At 47.3% G+C, this 20,623-nt stretch overlaps 2 protein-coding genes across 3 annotated transcripts; one reads left to right on the top strand and one right to left on the bottom strand.

Annotated features, from left to right (window-relative positions):
- Positions 1-7,945: 7,945 nt before the first annotated feature.
- Positions 7,946-11,319, bottom strand: LOC136480418 (protein DETOXIFICATION 54-like). Its single transcript, XM_066477968.1, has 2 exons — positions 10,242-11,319; positions 7,946-8,892 (listed from the first exon to the last, which is right to left on the bottom strand). The coding sequence occupies exons 1-2, from the start codon at positions 11,220-11,222 to the stop codon at positions 8,311-8,313; spliced, it is 1,563 nt and encodes a 520-aa protein (XP_066334065.1). The 5' UTR covers positions 11,223-11,319; the 3' UTR covers positions 7,946-8,310.
- Positions 11,320-15,721: 4,402 nt separating this feature from the next.
- Positions 15,722-20,492, top strand: LOC136480400 (uncharacterized). 2 transcript variants are annotated; one of them, XM_066477955.1, is made up of 10 exons: positions 15,722-15,871; positions 15,967-16,051; positions 16,230-16,338; positions 16,629-16,772; positions 17,833-17,891; positions 18,494-18,561; positions 18,653-18,704; positions 19,069-19,269; positions 19,360-19,962; positions 20,108-20,492. In XM_066477955.1, the coding sequence occupies exons 1-10, from the start codon at positions 15,855-15,857 to the stop codon at positions 20,321-20,323; spliced, it is 1,554 nt and encodes a 517-aa protein (XP_066334052.1). In that variant the 5' UTR covers positions 15,722-15,854; the 3' UTR covers positions 20,324-20,492. The 2 variants fall into 2 exon arrangements, with proteins under 2 accessions (XP_066334052.1, XP_066334056.1); XM_066477959.1 differs by lacking the exon at positions 15,722-15,871 and having other exon boundaries at positions 15,961-16,051; positions 16,230-16,342.
- The last annotated feature ends 131 nt before the right edge of the window (positions 20,493-20,623 follow it).

Here is a 20,623-nt window from a genome sequence, read left to right as displayed (position 1 = left end):
TAGATAGAGGACATAAAACATATGGAAGTATAAACATCTGAAATGAAATATATAGAGGATATGAAACAACCAAACTAATAAACAACATTGGTGAAACAGTGAAGACGTAGGATACTCTAAGCAAGTGAATTTCACTGCCTTAGCCACCGTCTTAGTTTCATTTTTTCATAAATATTGGTAAATTGCAATCGAGAATGTATTGAAATGGTAAGCCAGTTGACCAAACTAACTTACAATTTGAATTAACAGTTGCCGGTTAGTTCTCTACTCCAATCGGCAGACGGCACCCGGCAGTCACGGGCTCACAGCAGTCGGCGTTGCTCTGCCGCCCTGCGGCCTCCACCCTCCGCTCGGTGCCTCAGCACGGGGCCGCCGCCCCGCCCGCCTAGCCGCCCAACGGCTAGCCACGCCGGCGCTCCACCGCTGCAGCCTACAGGTAGGCGCCTCGAGGCCCCCGCTGCCGCGGTGCGCACGCCGCCTCGCCGCGCCGCTGCAGATGCTTGGCGCCTTGCTGCTCGCTCCCTCGCCACTAGCACTAGGGTTTGGGGGAACGAGAGGGAAAACGAGAGGGACAACAGGAGAAGCCGTCGGCCGTGCGGTGTGTGTGTGTCTGTGCACGATTTGAGGGAGAAACGGCTAGGTGTTGAATGCTTCTATTTATCGAGTGCCTAGATGTACGACACTCGGTAAACTCAAGCACCGCAGCCCAATGACATGTGGGCCTGGTACATGTTTACCGAGTGCCCAGATCTACGGCACTCGGTAAACAGAAGCACCGCAGCCCAATGACATGTGGGCCTGGTACATGTTTACCGAGTGCCCAGATCTACGGCACTCGGTAAACAGAAGCACCGCAGCCCAATGACATGTGGGCCTGGTACATGTTTACCGAGTGCCCAGATCTACGGTACTCGGTAAACAGAAGCACCGCAGCCCAATGACATGTGGGCCTGGTACATGTTTACCGAGTGCCCAGATCTACGGCACTCGGTAAACAGAAGCATGGCAGCCCACTGTGGCAGACAGGTGGGCCGTGGCTAACCTTTACCGAGTGTTTGAGGTCACACTCGGTAAAAGTATCCATTATTTCATGCAAAACAAAAAAGAAAAAAATGCCAATTTAATCCTAAAATTCACCAAACTTTCACATGAACTATTTTATGTCATCTATTTACTATCTAAAAAATTCCAAGTTCAAATCATAATGTTGAATTTCACTCTTAATAGAAATCCTACTCGTCATTGTGAATGTTTAGCGTCTCTTTGGGAGATGTACCGGTTCGACAGCGACGAATGTAAAAATACTTCCGAAACGTTATGAAAATTTTTCTATAACATAGATGTATGCTTCAATGTTAATTCTTTCAATCTCGTGATTTATCGAGTTCGATTTTAATTATTACAATTAAATTTACACGATATGTACCTAATTTTCATAAAGAATGAAAATTTTGTGAAATATAGTAAATAAATCGAAATAAACACCATATTTTGGAATGGAGTACTAAATATCATATGTGGATAGAGGAAAAAGAATGAAGGGAAAAACAAGAAATTTGGTTGAATTTTACCGAGTGTTGCGCCAATACACTCGGTAAAAGATAGTGTTTACCGAGTGTTGTGCACTTACACTCGGTAAAACTTTATTATTACCGAGTGCAAGTACTTCTACCGAGTGTGACACTCGGTAACATTTTCGGTCTTTTTTATTTGCTATGAGCGCTTGATGGGCGGAGCTGTTGTTATCGTGATGTTTGCCGAGTATATGCTCATAACACTCGGTAAACATGTCATGCCAAGACGCCGTTTGGCGCACGGTTGCTACCCTAGGTGACGTGGCACCTCAATACCGAGTGGCTGTTTTTACCGAGTGCGCCCCTTCGGTAAACTTGTAGTTTTACCGAGTGTCTTAAGTTACCGAGTGTGCTGACTCGGTAAAGCGGTCGACTACCGGGTGTTTATGTTTTCCGAGTGTTGGCACTCGGTAAGTACCGTTTTCCGAGTGCCCCGACTTTTAACAATCGGTAATTGTCGGGGCACTCGGTAACTGCACAGTCTCCTGTAGTGCTCAAATAGAAAGGGTAACAGTAGCTTCCAACGCGTATAATCAGCAAACACAGACAGGGTCAAGCAAGCGAGAGACCGGAAGGTAGTCAATAACTTACGCGATCCGATCCAATGCCTTGTCTTGTCGGATCAATATATGCAAAGAGTGCACAGCACGAGCTCCATCCGCGGCAATATTTGACTTCAAGCTGTCGTTGTTTTTTTTCTTCTATTTAGGCCATTACAATTCTCCAAACTATAACTTCGTCTCTTCTCCATCCATGACATTTTCTACGTCTGGCCTATTATAAAGGTCCACCATCAGCACGTATGCGTACAATAAAGCATACTGACGTGAAGTCTTTGTCTCCATCCGTCAAACTGAGCCGCCCGCGGACGCTCGCCTCGCCGCGCGCCGCCGCTCCAAGTACCGCGCACTGCCCTCCCAGAGGCAGTGCACGCAGAGTAGTGCGCCTCGCCGTTGGAAGACCACGGCTCATCACCAGCTCACCCTGTTCGCATCCAGCAAGCTAATTCCCCACCGCCATGGTGTACGTGCGTCAGACTCACGTAACCTACGGGCCGCGGCGTTCACGGCCACGGTAGCCGGAGCAGCGCCAAGAGCGGAGGTTAGGGGCGAGGCGAAGCGGAGGTCCGGGGCACGGCGACGCGAGGCGAGGCGTCCGTGGGCGGGCTCCCGGAAGGAGGCGGGGACTTGACACCGTTATATATTCCTGTAGAAATACGTGGCTGATATTGGGCCTGGTACGCGGCGGGTGTAGAAAATGGTATAGATGGGGAAGAGAAGATCTCCGAATAGTGGAATTGTAATGACGTTTTCTCCAAATTCGGAGAATTGTAATGGCGTGGATAAAAAAAAACCTTAATCTTAAGAAGTTCGACTAGTCTTGAACTAGACATTTTGTTTTGTTTTTGTACGGAGGGCGGAGAGAGAGTGTGGTGTCCTCCAAATCGGAATCCCGGAATTGCTTGGCGCCTGCATCATCAGCGGCACGCTGCCCTTTAACCCAGAAAGAGAGGCTGTCCCCTGTGTTTCCGTCCTGAACTCCTGATTAGTGATTGATGATTACACTGACTTCTTCCACGGCTCATCATGTCGCAAAGAACCCGCGGTGTCACACTAGCAGCAGCGGCCAGCAGGTCACTAGAGCCCTAGAGGCACTAGTACTACACACTACGGCCGGTCATGAGCTCATCATACATGTGTCTTGGCGCGCGCGTATCTATCTAGCTCGGCCTCCAGCCAGCCAGCCAGCAGCGCGATCCTTCATCCTTGACTGCATGCTCCGATCGATATGTGCCTCTCGAGCCACTGCTCTACTAGCTAGCTAGCCTGCTAGTGCTCGAGATCGATCGAGCGAATTATAAGTAATTGGGAGTACGTAGAAAGCAAGGACCCATCTCCTCCCTCCTTTCCTTTTGTGATGTTCCCTCGGGATTCATACGCACACCACCACTCTCCAGCGACGGCGTTCCAGCGCGCGGTAGCTGTAGCTCGATAACTCCCGCATTTTTTGTATTCTCTCTAATGAATTTTGCTAAGTATACGGTATGTTCATGGAACATCGATCGCCCGTCCGTCACTGCACCGGCACCTTTTTGACAAGCTAAATTTCGAAGGCTTCCACCCGTCTCTGACTACAGTGCAAATGCATGCGCAGTAGAGAAGCCGAGAAGCCCCCTAAACCAAATTAAAGGAGCCCTCATGGTTTGGCCCTACGGCTGCTTTCAAGGGAAACACCTGGATAAAACATTTGCAGCATACGTCTAAAAGCAGATAAAACGTTTGAAACATGTATGTATAGCTATTGCAACATGTGCAACACCAAGATTGATATACTTTTGAAATATTTAGATAAAACATTTACAATATACGTATGAAACACTTGAAACATAGGCTTCCAACATCCATATATTGTCATTGCAACATACGCAATATCCCAGATATACTTTTGCAATATCCAGATGAAACACTTAAAGCATAACTTTGAAACGTCTGAAACACTTGAAACACAGAGTTGAAACAACACAGTGTTCGCAGCGCGGGCCACGGCCTACCTGGTGGGGATTGGAGTGGCAACGACGGAGAAGGAGGAGGTTGAGGAGGCCCAGCCGAGCGGGAGGCCGAGGAGGGCCGCCGCCTAAAGGGGCCCTGTGAGGAGCGCCATCTCCTAGGCCGCTCTCACGCCGTGCGCTGCTGCAGCACCCTCGCCACCGCCGATAGCATGAACCCATCGGAGCCGACTGCCCGGGCAACGACGGCGTGGGGACGGACACGGCCATGCTTGTGTGGGTGGGGGCGCGGGGGCGGGGGTGAGGGAGGAGATGGGGGGCGCGGCGCAAAGCAAGATGGAGCGCAGTGCGGGATGGGGAGCCAAAGCATTGCAGGCGAGATGGGGCTTGTGCGAGCAACGGGTGAAGGCAGAAGCAGTCTCATGGGCGGGATGGGGCTTGAGCGAGCGACGGGTGAAGGCAGCAGCAGCTAGCACAGAGTGGGGCGTGGTGTCCGAGCGAGGACGGGGATGGAGGCGCCGCATAGAATAGAACAAGCGGAGGGGGATTTTTTTTTCTTTTGCGGGAGTGTGTCTGGACGGAGTTACAGGACGGACGTCGTTATCCTATTATTATTGATATTGGAAAGGTTATGATAAGAAGTTACGGTGATAAATTTTTCTCATAAAATGTTATTATATATGAAGGTTACGAGTATATAACTTTCTAAAGATAGAAAGTCACGGAAACTTTTCTCCCAAAAAAGAAAAGAAAAATCATGCAGGTTTATCTGATGGTTCGCTTTACCTTCTAGCAAAAGGAAACAGGAGACGAGGAAAGCTGGTGAAGCCAAACTTTCAAAGGCTTCACCGAAGAAGCCCTCGCACAGCAATTCTCGGCCAGAGAACGAGGACAGCCGAAGTCGGCCTTCGATGCAAGTGTGGTGCGCATGTTCTTGTTGTCCATCTCATGCTATGCATCCCTCCTTGGGGGAAAAAAAAGATAAAAAAAAAAACTGGTAAATGCGCATCATCCTATCCCCACGATGTCGATGCCACGAACTTAGCCTGGTAGGTTGATTCCATTCCCACATCCTTAGCTCGATCCGCGCACAGTCTAATCAATGTTGTTATCACAAAAATACTAATGATCAATGTGAACAGAGAAACAAAAGGTATGTCTTTTGATGTTATATTCAGTTATATAGTACGTTTCACGAGCACTTTTGGCCTCGGACCAATAGTGGAGTGACTTTTTATATATTCATTCAAAAAACACTTGGTCTATTATGCTAGAATCTACAGCCGTCCTGTTCGCTTGAATTTATCAGCCGGCTTATCAGGTAGAATCTACAGTATTTTTATGTCACAACAAAACAGTTTCAGTCGGCTTATCAGCCGACTTTAATACCAGCCGAACAGGCCAAGTCTGATACGACTTATCTAACTGATGGTGCCTTTTCAAGAAAACTAGCCAAACGGTCCCACAAATCACACGTCTATTGGCCATGTTCGCTTCTCTTATAATCCGTACTTTTCAACTTGTTTTTCGAGCCGGAACATTGTTTCGACTTGTTTTTTCGGCGAAGCGAACGGGGCCATTATATTGTTCGACCATAATACAACTCAATTATTCTTCACGTCTGTTCCACTCATGTATACTACGCCAATCTCAATATAAGGTTTCATAAGAGTGTTATGGACATTAAATAAACTAAGACAAAATAGGAGAGACGTACCCCTACTATGAAAATAAAATTGACAAAAACAAAGTTCGGTACAGATAAGGGGAGCGGGGGCCTATTGGTATTCGAGAGACAAAGAAGGAAAGGAAAAAAAAAAAAGAAAACTAAGAAGATTAAACAAGATTGTTTAACCATATGCCAATAAGTGGAAAATATCTTCGCTTTGCACACTATAGGAGCAGTGCAAATTCTGTCTTGGACGTCCTTTTTACATCTTCCAAGGAAGGCTGAACTTGATCGAAGATTAGACCAATTCTTGCCTTCCAGATGACCCAACACATTATGATAAAGATCTCCATGAAGAAAAGAGCCCATTGCTGTATTTTGAAGCTCTCTAAATTCTGGTATATATCATATTAATGGAGAACCTGAACATTTAGACAGTTCCAACATCCTGTAGCAAAGGGACGGTGGAGCAATAGATGTACCAAAGATTCCTCCACTAAACTGTTCAGCTGATGGTTTTTGCGGTTGATAAGCCAGCTGATGTTGTTTTGTTGTGAGAGTGATAAGTTCAAACGAACAGGGCGGTCTGAAAGTTCCATGCTTTTTTTAGAGCAATTCTCTAGTACTTAGCAAAGGGAAGTTCCATATAGCAAAGATGCGGCATGGCATCGATGAAGAAAGATAAAATTGAAGTTTGATGGGATGAAATGAGTTTTATGGAGATGAAACTTGTCCGCACGGTTTTCAACACATGGAAGTCATGGAAACAGTGGCGTGAATTCCACTGAGACGGGCCTTATCAGCCTGTTCGGTTGGCTGGTTCATATCGTTGCTGGTTCGTGAAGAAGTACTGCTGGCTGGTTTGTGTGAGAGAAAAATACTGTTCCGGCTGAAAATTTACGATCGTTTACGACAAGCCACAGCCAAACGATCAGGCTGTATGCTATCGAATCTGACTTCACCAATGTTTTTATCGAAGTATGTGTTCCACCATCGACGATTTGAAAGTTCTGCCTTGCTCTTATATTCGGCATCTGGTGAGCTATCTTGATGGAGTCGCAGCATATCATCTTCACCTCTTGTACTATTCGATCTTATGGCCCTGTTTGGAATCGAGTATAATTGGATTCCTGAGTGCCCCACCACTAGAATCAGAAAAATCCACCAAACGTCTTGCGGTGCCCGTGATTCCTACGACCGCTCGTGAGGAGAAAAATCAAAAAATGAACTACACCACCGATTCCCCGTGTCGTGGCCTCGGAACCGTGGATGGGATGCCGCCCCGTAACAGGGCCTATGTTGTGCTCACCGATTGATGGCTCCAATTGCATTTTTGTCGGTGCTACAGGTTAGTCCCTCCGTCCCAGAAAGAAAGTCGTTAACTTTGACTAGGTTTAATATTTATATCTCTAGATAAGTTTATTATAAAAAAATATCCGCTATAGGTGAACCACTTGCTTCCGATGGATTGTGTAGTTTCGTTGATGTCGATTGTGTTGATAGGCAGGCAATTTGATGTAACAGCTAAAACTCCGCAGCAAGTGTCACAGCCCTCACATTGAGTACTACGTGTCCTGCCCTTTCTCCGTTATTACAGCCTTGGCTAGATAGCCCCAGTCCGCCCGGCAAGCAAGGCGGCAACCAATGCAAGATGGCGACGCCTGTGGGGGCGTGCGTGGCTGGCTAGATAAGTCCAGTCCCAGTCCCAGTCCCAGTCCCAGTCCGGGCGTTGCGACGACGACGAAGCCCTTAGCTAGCGATGTGGTAGACGAAGACGCGACGTCGCGCTGCTGAGTCGCGGAGAAAACCGCGGGCCGAGCGCTGACCCAGCACCCGCGAGCCAACAGACACCGACGGCGGGCCGGCGGCGACACGACGCTCCGAGATGAAGCCGAAGCCGCGCGAGGAAAAGGCGAGAGCGACGGCGCGGGATGCCTGTCCTCCCAAAAGGGGAAGGAGAAGAATAATATCGCAAAGCCGCTTTCCCCAAAGCCTCCAATCTGTCCACCTGGGTCTGGGTGCCCCGGTGGGTTGCCAGCGAACGAGAGAATGGCATGCGCCGCGCCGCGCCGCACCGGCCTCTGGAAGACCACCACCCTGGCCGTCCTGCCGCCCGGGGTGGCCACTAGCTCGCATCGCTACTCGCTAGGTCATTTCCCCGGCGCCAATGAATGGATGGATTGGGTGCAATGCAACAACAACAACATGCATGGCCACCACTTGCCGGCGCTAGCTAGCTAGCTAGTTGCGCGCCGCGACAGCAGCCACCACCATCGCACCACAGGCGCAGAGATAGCTATTCAATTATAATAACCCGCCAGGCACCCAGGCGTCCAGGCCCCTGCACGCCACACAAAGCTATACCTATACTACTAGCCTATGGCCAGCGAGCTAGTTGTAGGCAGCAGCGAAAAGCCAAGCAACTCTATGATCCGTGGCGTCCATTGATGCTGGGTCTGGGTGGACACACGGGCTCCGGCGACGACGGCGACCCTGCACTCGCACGTCGCGTCGCTGTCATCATCCAGCCACGACATGCACTGTGGCTAGCCTACCTACCACTACACTACTACATGCCCTCCGCCGGTGGCGGCCACCACGAGGCGCTTCCTCTCCTCGGCGTCGTCGTCGTCAGCGGCTGCGGCGGTGGTCGCGACAGGGGCGAGCTCCAGACCCGCCAGCTTCTTGGCGCGCATGGCCTCGACGCGCCAGTCGGTGCGCCACACGACGGCGGCGAGGACGAGCGCGACGCACGAGGCCTGCGCCGACAGGAGGCCGTACCAGAGGCCCCGGAACCCGACGCCGGGGGCGCCGAACGCCAGGTACACCGCCACGGGGGTGCCCACCAGGTAGAAGGAGAGGAGGTTGATCCGTGCGCCCACGGCCGGGCGCGCCGTGCCCCGGAGCACCCCGCAGCCCGTGGTCTGCGGGCAGTTGCCCAGCTCGCACAGACCCACCACGGGCATCGCCGCCGACGCCAGGCGCACCACGCCGGGCTCCGTCGTGAACAGCTCCACCCACCGCCTGCTCAGCGCCACCGTCCACGCCACGTGCACCGCGCCAATCGCCAGCGCGCACCACAGCGCCACCAGCGCCGCCATCCGCGCGCGCCGCGGCTTCCCGGCGCCCAGCTCGTTGCCCACCTGCATGCATGCATGGCAATATGGCATCAGGGCCGATCAAAAACCAAATGAGCATAGCGTCACAGTGAAGCTGCAGTAGACGTTGCTGTGCTGCCGAGATCTTTGCTGCTGTTCTCCTATGGTTGGCGTGCCAGCCATTCTTGTCTGTTCTTGGAACTCAGCAGAGTAAAAAACGAAGCCCAACAGTGTGTTACAGCGAGCAGCAGACCGCTCGTGCTCTGCGCACTAGCCAAGCTAATCTTTTCATGGCAGCTACAAGCCACCAGTGGCTGTCCCTGTGCTGCAATGCAAACACTGTGCAACACAACGCACAGTGACATGAGAAGACCAACCACCAACGTGGCATTGTCGTTTTCCCACGCTGTAAAAATCGGTGTGACTGTAGTATCTAGTAGTAGGAGTAACTTCCATGGGCGGGGTTAAAATGAGGCACCTGCGAATCTACCGAACAAGGGAACCGCCATGGTTCCCTGCGTGTTTCATCAGCTTTATTTACAAACATGAAAACATGGATGGCCACAGCATGTTCCATGCTGTTGCATTCTTCAATTGAAAATTGAAAAGGCAAGCCTTCCTTTTTGGTTGGAGCCTACTTATGTATGCATGGATGGAGTGCATGCACTTGACGTGTTAGCGCACAAAAGTAGAGCAGTGCAGGGGAATATGTAATGGTGCACCACACATGTGGAGACCAATTTGAGATGCCCAAGGATGGCAATAGGAGGAAGCAGACTCACCACGCACAAGATTGTTGCTTTGTTATTACTTTGGCAAGAAAAGAGAGAGTAGCTTTACTACGTGCTAGTATAGGTACAACTAAAACTCTGCAATGGCTCTGAATTGCATGCTAAAAAATGCATTGTTCAGGAACAGGGCATGTTAAATCCAAAGAGAGAGGAATCTGAAAGAGAGAGAGAGAGAGAGAGATGTACAGAATCCTGATTTACTATGCTGAAAGCAGAGTTTTTCTCCAAAAGAAAATCTTTGAAGTTTTGGTCCACGTCACGAAAAGAATAAACAAGTGAGAAAACAAGACTTCGTGTGACACCGTGACTACCTGCTAGCTAAGTCAATCTCGGCACAAGTAGTCAAAGTTCCGTGGCATGCATGCATGGTGATAGCTGAAAAATCACGGCCTCGCCGCGGACCGACGAGCAAAACGCCGGTCCTGTGTGCGACCGCGATGTGAACCTGGCGAAAGCAAATCTATGGACCCGATCCAAAACCCAATCCAAATGGGCAAGAAAATCCGGCGCAAAGATCTCGGCATCTATACGAATACGATCGGTTTTTCGTTTTCGCCGATCCATGTTTGAGGGTGATATATCGATGGAGGAGAGGGTGCTTACCCGGGTGGATACGCAGGCGGCGAGCGCCATGGGCACGGTGTACATGAGGCTTGTGGTCTGGATGAGCACCCCGGCGGCGCCGACGGCGGCGGCGGGGTTGGGGAGGTACCCGGCGAGCACGGTGACGACCTCGTACCACCACCACTCGAGGCAGACGCCGACGCAGCTGGGCACGGCGAGGCTGGCGAGCGCGGGGAGGCCGCTGGCGACGGCGGCGGGGCGCGCAAAGCCCTTCCAGGTGCCCTCGCAGGCGCGCGCCCAGCGGATGTAGGCCAGCAGGAACAGCAGCATGTTGGTGTTGGTGAGCGCCTGCGCCGCGGCGACGCCGCGCACGCCGAGGCCCATGCCGAAGACGAGACCGACGTTGAGCGGGACGTGCAGCGCCACGGCGATCGCGGAGCACGCCGCCATGGGCCGCGTGATGCCCTGCGACCGGAGGTACACGCGCAGCGGCTGCAGCACGGCGCCGGCCGCCAGGTCCGGGAGCGCGAACGCGGCGTACGACGCGGCGTGCGCCGAGATGGTGGGGTCCTGCCCGAGCGCCACCAGGATGGGCCCCACGTTTAGCCACAGCAGCGCGATGGGCACCGCGGCGAGGAACAGCAGCAGCACGGCGCGCTGCACGGACAGCGTCAGGAGTTCGTAGTTCCGGGACCCGAACGCCTGCGCGCACAGCGGCTCCAGCCCCGACGCGAGGCCGAACAGCACGCTGTGGCCCGTGATGTTGGTGAGGCCGATGGCGAGCGCGCCGCCCGCCAGGTCCAGCGGGCCCAGGCGGCCGAGGCACAGCACGGACACCATCGCGCGCAGGTACACCACGCAGTTGAGCGCCGTGATCGGCGCCGCCATGCCCCACAGCGCGCGCAGCTCCGCCGCCACCGACGCCTGGTCGTCGTCACCGCCCGGCCATGCCGCGGCGTCGTCGGCGTCCGCCTGGCCGCCGCCCTTTGTCACGTCATGCCGCGGCAGCGGGATGGCCATGCCCAGCGCGACAAGGGAACGGATGTCTCGCGTCGTCTCTCTGCTACTGTGCTCCGTGTGAAAGAGGCAGGCAGGCAGAGGAGGGGAGGGGGGATGGCTTTGGCTTGCCTTCTGCCTTGTGCCTGTGCCGGTGCCGGCTATATATATGGTCGGAGCGAGGTTTAACCTGCAGGCTGACCAGGGGCCATTGTTGTTAAGAGCAAGGCTAATAATACAGCCGACTTGCTGGTTGTAAGGTTCCTTACAGCCTTCTCTCAGCCCACTCATATAGTAGTCGGCTCTTTACAGTTAATATATGGCCCACTTGTCTCTCTCACAGACTTTCTTGGTTCTTGTGCCCAAGCCGGCTGTAAGCTTACAGCCCGCTTCTCCCCTCTCTCCTCCACCTCAGCATTTAGTCGGCTTACAGCCTACTATTATACTTGCTCTAAAGACAGCACGCGGCGATTCAACTGTGATGGTGCATGAGACTTAGGTTACCATGAAACGCGCAGCAGTTTCGACGTGCCAGTTGACTGTTGCTCCATGGTATTCTGCACGAGGCTATAAAGACACTGTACCGTTTAGACCTTATTGTATTGGCTTAGTGGGGATTAAAAGGAATCAGAGAGGATTGATTGAATCCTTAAGGAGGAGATTAACCGAATAAGCCCTACGGAAAAATGCCAACGGCGACCGCTAACCATCTTTTTTATTAGGCTATTTCATTATTAGAATATACACAATATCACGTTCTAGTATCCACTTGTTATGTCACAAAAGATGGGAAGCATAGTCCTATCAAACGAAAGACGCTTTACGAGGCATATTATGATGCTACAATATCTTATACAATTAGCTAGTGTTTGGTTGCCGCCTAAGGCTATCCGCACCGCTACCGCTAAACCCACCTACAAACGCACCTGCACATGCGATAGCTGCCGCGCGCGCCTGCACCGTGTCGCGTGCGCGCGTAGCGGCCGGCTGCGCGAGCGCTATTCCCAGAGGACTACTGTGCACACGCTAAATGCACTGCAGCAAGAGAGAGAGAGAGAGTTGGTGAGGGAGAGAAAGGGAGAGGGAGGTGAATAAAATATGAAATAGTGGGTATAGAGTATGGGATAGAGATAACACGGGTGCAGGAGAAATGTGTATAGAGTAGAGAATCTCGATGACTAGGATAGAATATTTCTTTTTAGAGATGGAAATAGAGGTGGACGAGTGCGGATAGCCTAAGCACGCCACGCCTGAGCTTCGCCCATACCAAAAATGTGACGCTGATTTCGGGCGCCGGACTTGAGGCAGATGTGTGTCCCTGAAAAAGTTCAGCGGTCTTCAGCACCACTGCTCTAACTTTTTTGTGCTCTCCATATCACTGCCGTCAGTTTGGGCTCTAACGCCGTCAAACTGCAGGTGTGAAAAGTCAAAAATACCCTTATGTCTAAATATGTCATTAATTTTTTAGCATCTTAACGACTTCAAATGGAAAAACTCAAAACTAGAAAGTTGTAGATCTCATCGAGATCTATAATTTTTATATAAAAATTATTTTTATTTAATTCCGCAAAAAAGATATGATTTTTCTAAGTTATATTAATCATATCAAATCATATTTTTTTACGGAATTAAATGAAGATAATTTTTATATGAAAATTATAGATCTCGACGAGATCTACAACTTTCTAATTTTGAGTTTTTTCATTTGAAGTCGTTGAGATGTTCAAAAAAAATTAATGACATATTTAGACATAAGGGTATTTTCGACTTTTCACACTCACAATTTCACTGCGTTAGAGCCTAAACTGACAGCAGTGGTATGGAGGGCACAACAAAGTTGGAGCAGTGGCGCTGAAGACCGCTGAACTTTTCCAGGGACACATATGGCATTACGATCTTTTTTAATGGCACACAAGGAATTCCCCCTACATTCTTTGACACAACCGAAGAGACATGGCGCTTAAGCTATGAGAGTTGACCTAGAGCATTAGATCTTAAGCCCCAACATGAGACATATCATGCTAGAGCTATAAGACCGGGTGCTCTAGCCAAAATGAATCCTATTTTGGCTATGATCTTCTCCATTACAATGTTCTCATACGCAGGAATACCCATGTTAGACGGCTTTTGTAGCAAATTCTACTTGTTCTTCGCCACCAATCCATAGCACATTGCATATCGTGTCACGATGCAAGAAAACCGCCAAAGGTACGAGGGTTCACTCAAGATATTAGATTTTGTGTGACGACACAAGATATTATAATGCATAAGATGCATCTTCTCTATGTTTCTTATCAACTGTTTTGCATCATAAAAAAGCCCTAGATAGTACCTAATTAATGAGTATGGTATAAACTCGAGACTAGCGTTAGTTTCTACTAAATAGGATTACACATACGCACGAAAAAGACATTTTACTTTGCCGTCCTTATGGATCATGGATGGCACCGTTTGCCATAGGATTGTATATATCTCTCATCGGAGATAGAACAACACAAAACGTTTGCCGTTTTCGCTGATGCGAGCAAATTCGGACCTCCAATGTACCAGCCACTAACCTAAATGCCCACGACTATCTATAAAGATGATAATAAATAGTTAAATATCCCGCACCTAAAAAGATCGCTAAAACATCCTTGTACTCATAACAAAGAAAAAAGATATTTGTCAGTAAAACACATTATGATCTTTTTTAATGGCACACAAGGAATTCCCCCTACATTCTTTGACACAACCGAAGAGACATGGCGCTTAAGCTATGAGAGTTGACCTAGAGCATTAGATCTTAAGCCCCAACATGAGACATATCATGCTAGAGCTATAAGACCGGGTGCTCTAGCCAAAATGAATCCTATTTCGGCTATGATCTTCTCCATTACAATGTTCTCATACGCAGGAATACCCATGTTAGACGGCTTTTGTAGCAAATTCTACTTGTTCTTCGCCACCAATCCATAGCACATTGCATATCGTGTCACGATGCAAGAAAACCGCCAAAGGTACGAGGGTTCACTCAAGATATTAGATTTTGTGTGACGACACAAGATATTATAATGCATAAGATGCATCTTCTCTATGTTTCTTATCAACTGTTTTGCATCATAAAAAAGCCCTAGATAGTACCTAATTAATGAGTATGGTATAAACTCGAGACTAGCGTTAGTTTCTACTAAATAGGATTACACATACGCACAAAAAAGACATTTTACTTTGCCGTCCTTATGGATCATGGATGGCACCGTTTGCCATAGGATTGTATATATCTCTCATCGGAGATAGAACAACACAAAACGTTTGCCGTTTTCGCTGATGCGAGCAAATTCGGACCTCCAATGTACCAGCCACTAACCTAAATGCCCACGACTATCTATAAAGATGATAATAAATAGTTAAATATCCCGCACCTAAAAAGATCGCTAAAACATCCTTGTACTCATAACAAAGAAAAAAGATATTTGTCAGTAAAACACATTACGATCTTTTTTAATGGCACACAAGGAATTCCCCCTACATTCTTTGACACAACCGAAGAGACATGGCGCTTAAGCTATGAGAGTTGACCTAGAGCATTAGATCTTAAGCCCCAACATGAGACATATCATGCTAGAGCTATAAGACCGGGTGCTCTAGCCAAAATGAATCCTATTTCGGCTATGATCTTCTCCATTACAATGTTCTCATACGCAGGAATACCCATGTTAGACGGCTTTTGTAGCAAATTCTACTTGTTCTTCGCCACCAATCCATAGCACATTGCGTATCGTGTCACGATGCAAGAAAACCGCCAAAGGTACGAGGGTTCACTCAAGATATTAGATTTTGTGTGACGACACAAGATATTATAATGCATAAGATGCATCTTCTCTATGTTTCTTATCAACTGTTTTGCATCATAAAAAAGCCCTAGATAGTACCTAATTAATGAGTATGGTATAAACTCGAGACTAGCGTTAGTTTCTACTAAATAGGATTACACATACGCACAAAAAAGACATTTTACTTTGCCGTCCTTATGGATCATGGATGGCACCGTTTGCCATAGGATTGTATATATCTCTCATCGGAGATAGAACAACCCAAAACGTTTGCCGTTTTCGCTGATGCGAGCAAATTCGGACCTCCAATGTACCAGCCACTAACCTAAATGCCCACGACTATCTATAAAGATGATAATAAATAGTTAAATATTCCGCACCTAAAAAGATCGCTAAAACATCCTTGTACTCATAACAAAGAAAAAAGATATTTGTCAGTAAAACACCACTTGTCACATTGACAGTTGACCCAAGTGGATTTCCACTGGCAGTTATCCTGTCGCCAGGTCTCTTTGACTCCTGCCCACATTTTACACCATGGGCCAATAGTGCCTTGACCATTAGCCATGGCGGGCCCACGATAGGGGTGAATCGTGGACGCGTGACATCATCTGAAAGCTGCGCATCCCCGTGCACGCAGAGCCAGACCATCAGGCGTAGGAGTAGGCGCGTAGCTGTAAACCCGAGCCCGGCCCAACCTAGCAGTAGCAGGCCGAAATCCCCCCACCGCACACCCGTGCGCGGCGCAGGAGCCCTCCACGCGCGCGCCGCTCCTCTCTTACCCTCGTGGCGTCGTCGCCGACGACCGACGGCACCGACGCGCACCCCCGCCTTCTCCGCCATGCTCTCCAGGCGAAGGTAAAGCATGCGTCATGCACCTCTCCTCCAGCCCCTTATGCCCTGAGATTTCCGCCTCTCCCGCACTCACTAGCGTCTTCTCTCCTCCCACGCAGATGCTTCGCGGCGGCGGCGAACCGGATCCGGCCGCTCGCCAGGGCCTTCTGCGACGCGCCGGCCTCCGGGGCACCCAGGTCGCAGGTACTCACCCCGAACACTCTGCCTCCCGTGTGCCTCTGTGTTTCGCTCCTGCTGTAGGGTTTAGGCCTTTCAGGGGAATGCGTCGTTTGGTGTGATGACTTGTGATTGCTCCGTTCGGAGGTATGGTTCCGTGGCTCAAGCGTGTGTCCTGGTACTGACTCTCTCAATGAACGTGTAGGATCACAGTCACACCGAGAAGGTTGCTGGCGTGAAGGCTCCGCCTGATGTGCTCGACGTTGCTATTGTTGGTGGAGGCATGGTGGGCTTGGCAGTCGCTTGTGCATTGTGTAGGTATTGCTGTTCGTGTGCTCTCCTCTGTTTAAGACGCTGATGAGTTTGGCGCCTTGTGTTTAGTTTTGCCTGACTATTGATGCTCGGAACATTCCTTCCCTTGTTGCATCTTTTGATCAGAAATAGTATCACACCCAAAATAAGACTGTTTGTCAGTTGCACTTCTCTGGGAGCATCATTTACCTATTTACAGTGTATTGAGTATTTACCATAGAATTGTTGCTTGTATGTGATGTAATGTATTAAAGTTTGTAATTTCTCACATACTCGTATGTCCTGTATGCAGCCAATATGCCATTAACAAAACATCTTAAAATTGCTATTATCGATAGCAATCCAGCGTTGAAGTCAAGAGGTTACCTGGATAAAAACAGTACACCCGATTCTAGGGTCAGTACTGTTACCCCTGCAACTATTTCCTTCTTCAGAGGTATGATTCTGAATCAAATGCATGTATCATCATACTTAATTTCAGCTGTCTTTTACCCTGCAACAGTATTTGGATTCAAGTTTGTCTTGTGTGTTTAGGTGGCATTTCATCTAGATTGACCTTTCGTGTCGTTTACACTGATATCTACACAATTATGTTTGATCAACTATACCATATGACCACATTAGATGTACGGGGAAAGTAGTTCAATCAACTTTAATCAGCGTTTGGTTCACAGTTCGAGCTTGCCATGGTTTATTAGCCTTGAAGTCCTGAACCCAGCTGTCACTCACCCATTTTCTATCCATAACTTGCCACAAGTTTGGCGAAAAGATTTGGCTGCCACAGATGTTTGCCAAATGAATATGGTAAAACATTTCTGTCATACCCTCTCCGTTCCAAATTATAGTTCATTTTAACTTTGTCCTAAGTCAAATTTTACTAATTTTGACCTAGTTTTTGAAAAAAAATACATTAACATCTATGATACCAAATAATTATACTATTAGGAAATATTCCACGGCAAATTTAGTGGAACTAATTTGATGCATTTTTCTATAAATTTTATCAAAGTTACTCCAATGTTTTCTCAGTTTCCTATCCCGTGGGCTATATTGGTGATATGCCGGAACTTAATAAGAAACAAACATGCCAACAACTCTGTCACTCTTTATTGATCTACCAGTCCTCAAAGTTTCAGCCTCATCACAGCAAATGACAAATTTACCATCTGTTGTTGTTAGCAATTTGATTGTTGTGTCGTTCTTCAATTGTTTCTGATTCATTATGGCAGTGGCAACACTACCATTTTTCTTTCAGGTCACCAGTTTAGACATCAAGTTGTGTACATTTCACTACTGTAACTGTAACAGTGACAAAGTTACCATCTGTTATTGTTTAATTTTCTGCTTTTTGTGTGCATTGGAATGTCTCTCTTCACCAAGTATAGTTTAAAAATGATACTTTTCCATTTTTTATATGTGCATGGCTTGTTTTGCTACCAGAAATAATAGCGTTATTGGTAATATTCCTCATGCATGTGTGCGCATTAATGTGGCAGATATTGGCGCCTGGGAGCATGTTCAACAGCAAAGACATGCTTTCTTTGGTAAAATGCAGGTGAGGACTTAACATGCTTCTATCTATATAAACAATTTATTTGATAATGTATGGCCATTGTTTATTACGGTTTCACCTTTTGTCTCTTTTGACCAAACACATTCTTGGTGTATTTGCATTTTGAGCTTTGCTGATCAGATGCCAAGTTAGTGATGAGTTTGTACTAATTTAACTAAACAATTGAAGTTATCATTTGTGTGCTTTACATTATGCTAGCAATACCAGTGGGGCATGCAAGCCTCAGGTTTTCAAAAGGTTGTCCAGCTCAATTTACAATTTGAGCATAGAGACAGTATTATACTTCTATTGTTCATTCATGTTTCTGCTTACTATATCTGATGGCATAAAACAGGAGCTTATGTCTTTTTGGAAGATAGCTGGTCTACAATAGATGTTTTTGTATCATCTAGGCACGCCAGAGTGTCAATGTGTATATTGTGCAAAAGTACATCTATCACCTAACCATATGGGCATGCATCAGTATTTGCCTTCTCTTTTTCTTTGGTCCTTCTCTCTGTTATTTTCCATGCAAACACACAATGAAATTGATGCTCCACTTTGGTAATAACTACAATACTGGATGTTTTGCTTACAACTGGCAGGTGTGGGATTACACTGGGCTTGGATACACGAGGTATAATGCAAGAGATGTGGGCAAAGAATACCTTGGGTATGCTTTAATAAAAGCTGTCATTATTTTTTATCTGCTTATCTTTTTTTGTCAGTGGCCATATATTTCTTTTTGTGTTTGCGTTGCTTAGATGTGTGGTGGAGAACAAGGTGCTTTGCAACTCGCTGCTCTTACGTTTAAAGGTTTGTCTTTTCTTTAACTCTTGAACATCATAGTGAATTGTATTGCCCACGTTGTTTATGCATCATAGGTATCAAAGTAAATCTTATGGTGTATTTGTCATGGCAAAAAGTTGTGTTTGCTTTTGTGCTGCCTAAAGATCATATATTTCTCTTATGTTAGTTGTAAACAGTACAAATACACCATTTTTTTTAAAATGATGTGCTTACAGGTATGCAGTAAAATAAGATAATCCCAGATAGCCAAGAGCACAGGAATTTGATAATTTGGTGTCGTGCAACCCAGATTCCCACTCTGTTAGCGTGCCTTTCTTTCTGGTAAAAATAATCAACTTTGTTTGACGCTTAAAATTTTCTCCCTAAGCAGGAAGAATTGGATGATATTGAAAATGTGATATATCCTACCAGATTGATGTCTCTTACTTTCCCGTTGAAGAGCAGACAAGCAGGAATGAAACCAGCATCAAGTGAACCATTATCTGTTGGTCATACTACAGAAGAGTTACATCGCAGTAATTTAGTTAAACTTGACCTCAGTGATGGACGGATTTTATATTCCAAATTGGTGGTAATTTCTTATTTATCTTCTTTTGCATTATTTTGACCTTTGTTTTGCTTCATTCCTCAATCTCCTAGTCCTATTTAAACTTTGTTGCAGATAGGAGCTGATGGTTCAAAGTCCAATGTTAGACAGATTGCAGGCATAAAAACAACTGGGTGGAATTATCCGCAAAGTGCAATTATCTGTACAGTAGAGCATGTTGTGGAAAATGATTGTGCATGGCAGAGGTTTCTCCCTTCTGGTCCAATTGCACTACTTCCGATAGGCAACAACTTCAGCAACATTGTATGGACAATGAGCCCAGAGGAGTCATTGCGCCATAAGTCAATGAGCCCCGAAGAGTTTGTGAAGTCGGTGAACCACGCATTGGATTTTGGTTATGGCCCACATCCTCGCTCTACTGCTCTTGACCATTACATGGAACAGTTCTTTTCTGGCATTGGGGACATTGCAACATCTACAAAGGAATGCTTTGAAGTACCACCAAAAGCAACCGGTGTAGTTTCTGAGAGAATGGCATTTCCATTGTCATTGATGCATTCCCATGATTATGTTTCCAAAAGGCTAGCATTAGTTGGAGATGCTGCTCATACTGTCCACCCCTTAGCCGGTCAAGGCGTCAACTTGGGCTTTGGTGATGCTGCTGCTTTAGCAAAAGTTATTGCTGAAGGAGTTTCTGTGGGCTCAGATGTTGGGGACGTAAGTATCTATTGCTGTTTCTGTTTAGCCTCTCTTTTGAAATTTAATTTTGGAACTTTACAGTTGCATTGCACCTGAACCATTCTTATGATTCATAGTTGAATCATAATTAATGCTATTTTAAATTGTTCGTTTCCTTTGGCAGCTGACTTTGCTACAACGATATGAGAAGGACCAGAAGGCTGCCAATGTGGCGATGACAGCAGTGTTAGATGGTTTCCAGAAGATGTACTCTGTTGATTTTGGGCCCCTTAATATGGTGAGAGCTGCTGCGTTCCACGGTGCTCAGTACATATCACCACTGAAAAAGAGCATCGTCTCTTATGCAATGGGTGACAAGAAATGGCCACTATTTCCATGAAAAAAAAAGTACTGTTCTGAAACTCTAGTTCTGAACTTGTATGATGGCACCTGGTTTATAGTTTCGGCTTGTACTGAATCACTAAGAAACATTGTAGAGCGGATGCAATATAACAAGCAATCAATAATTTCTTTCAAAAGAAATCCCAATCGTGTTGCTTTTGATCTGAGGTGAATTGAAATCTTGTATGCTCACATATTGGTGTTAATTTGACCGCTCGACCTAGTTTTTGAGATTATTCGCTTTCCGTGCTCACATTTCGCTTTTATTTCTTCACGGCTGTATGTATTGGAGGTGGTA

This window comes from Miscanthus floridulus, chromosome 1 (genome assembly GCF_019320115.1).
Source record: "Miscanthus floridulus cultivar M001 chromosome 1, ASM1932011v1, whole genome shotgun sequence".
In the NCBI taxonomy this organism is placed as follows: Eukaryota; Viridiplantae; Streptophyta; class Magnoliopsida; order Poales; family Poaceae; genus Miscanthus; species Miscanthus floridulus.
The sequence above is the reverse complement of the archived record's forward strand: the minus strand, read 5'-3'. Positions and strand labels throughout refer to the sequence as shown.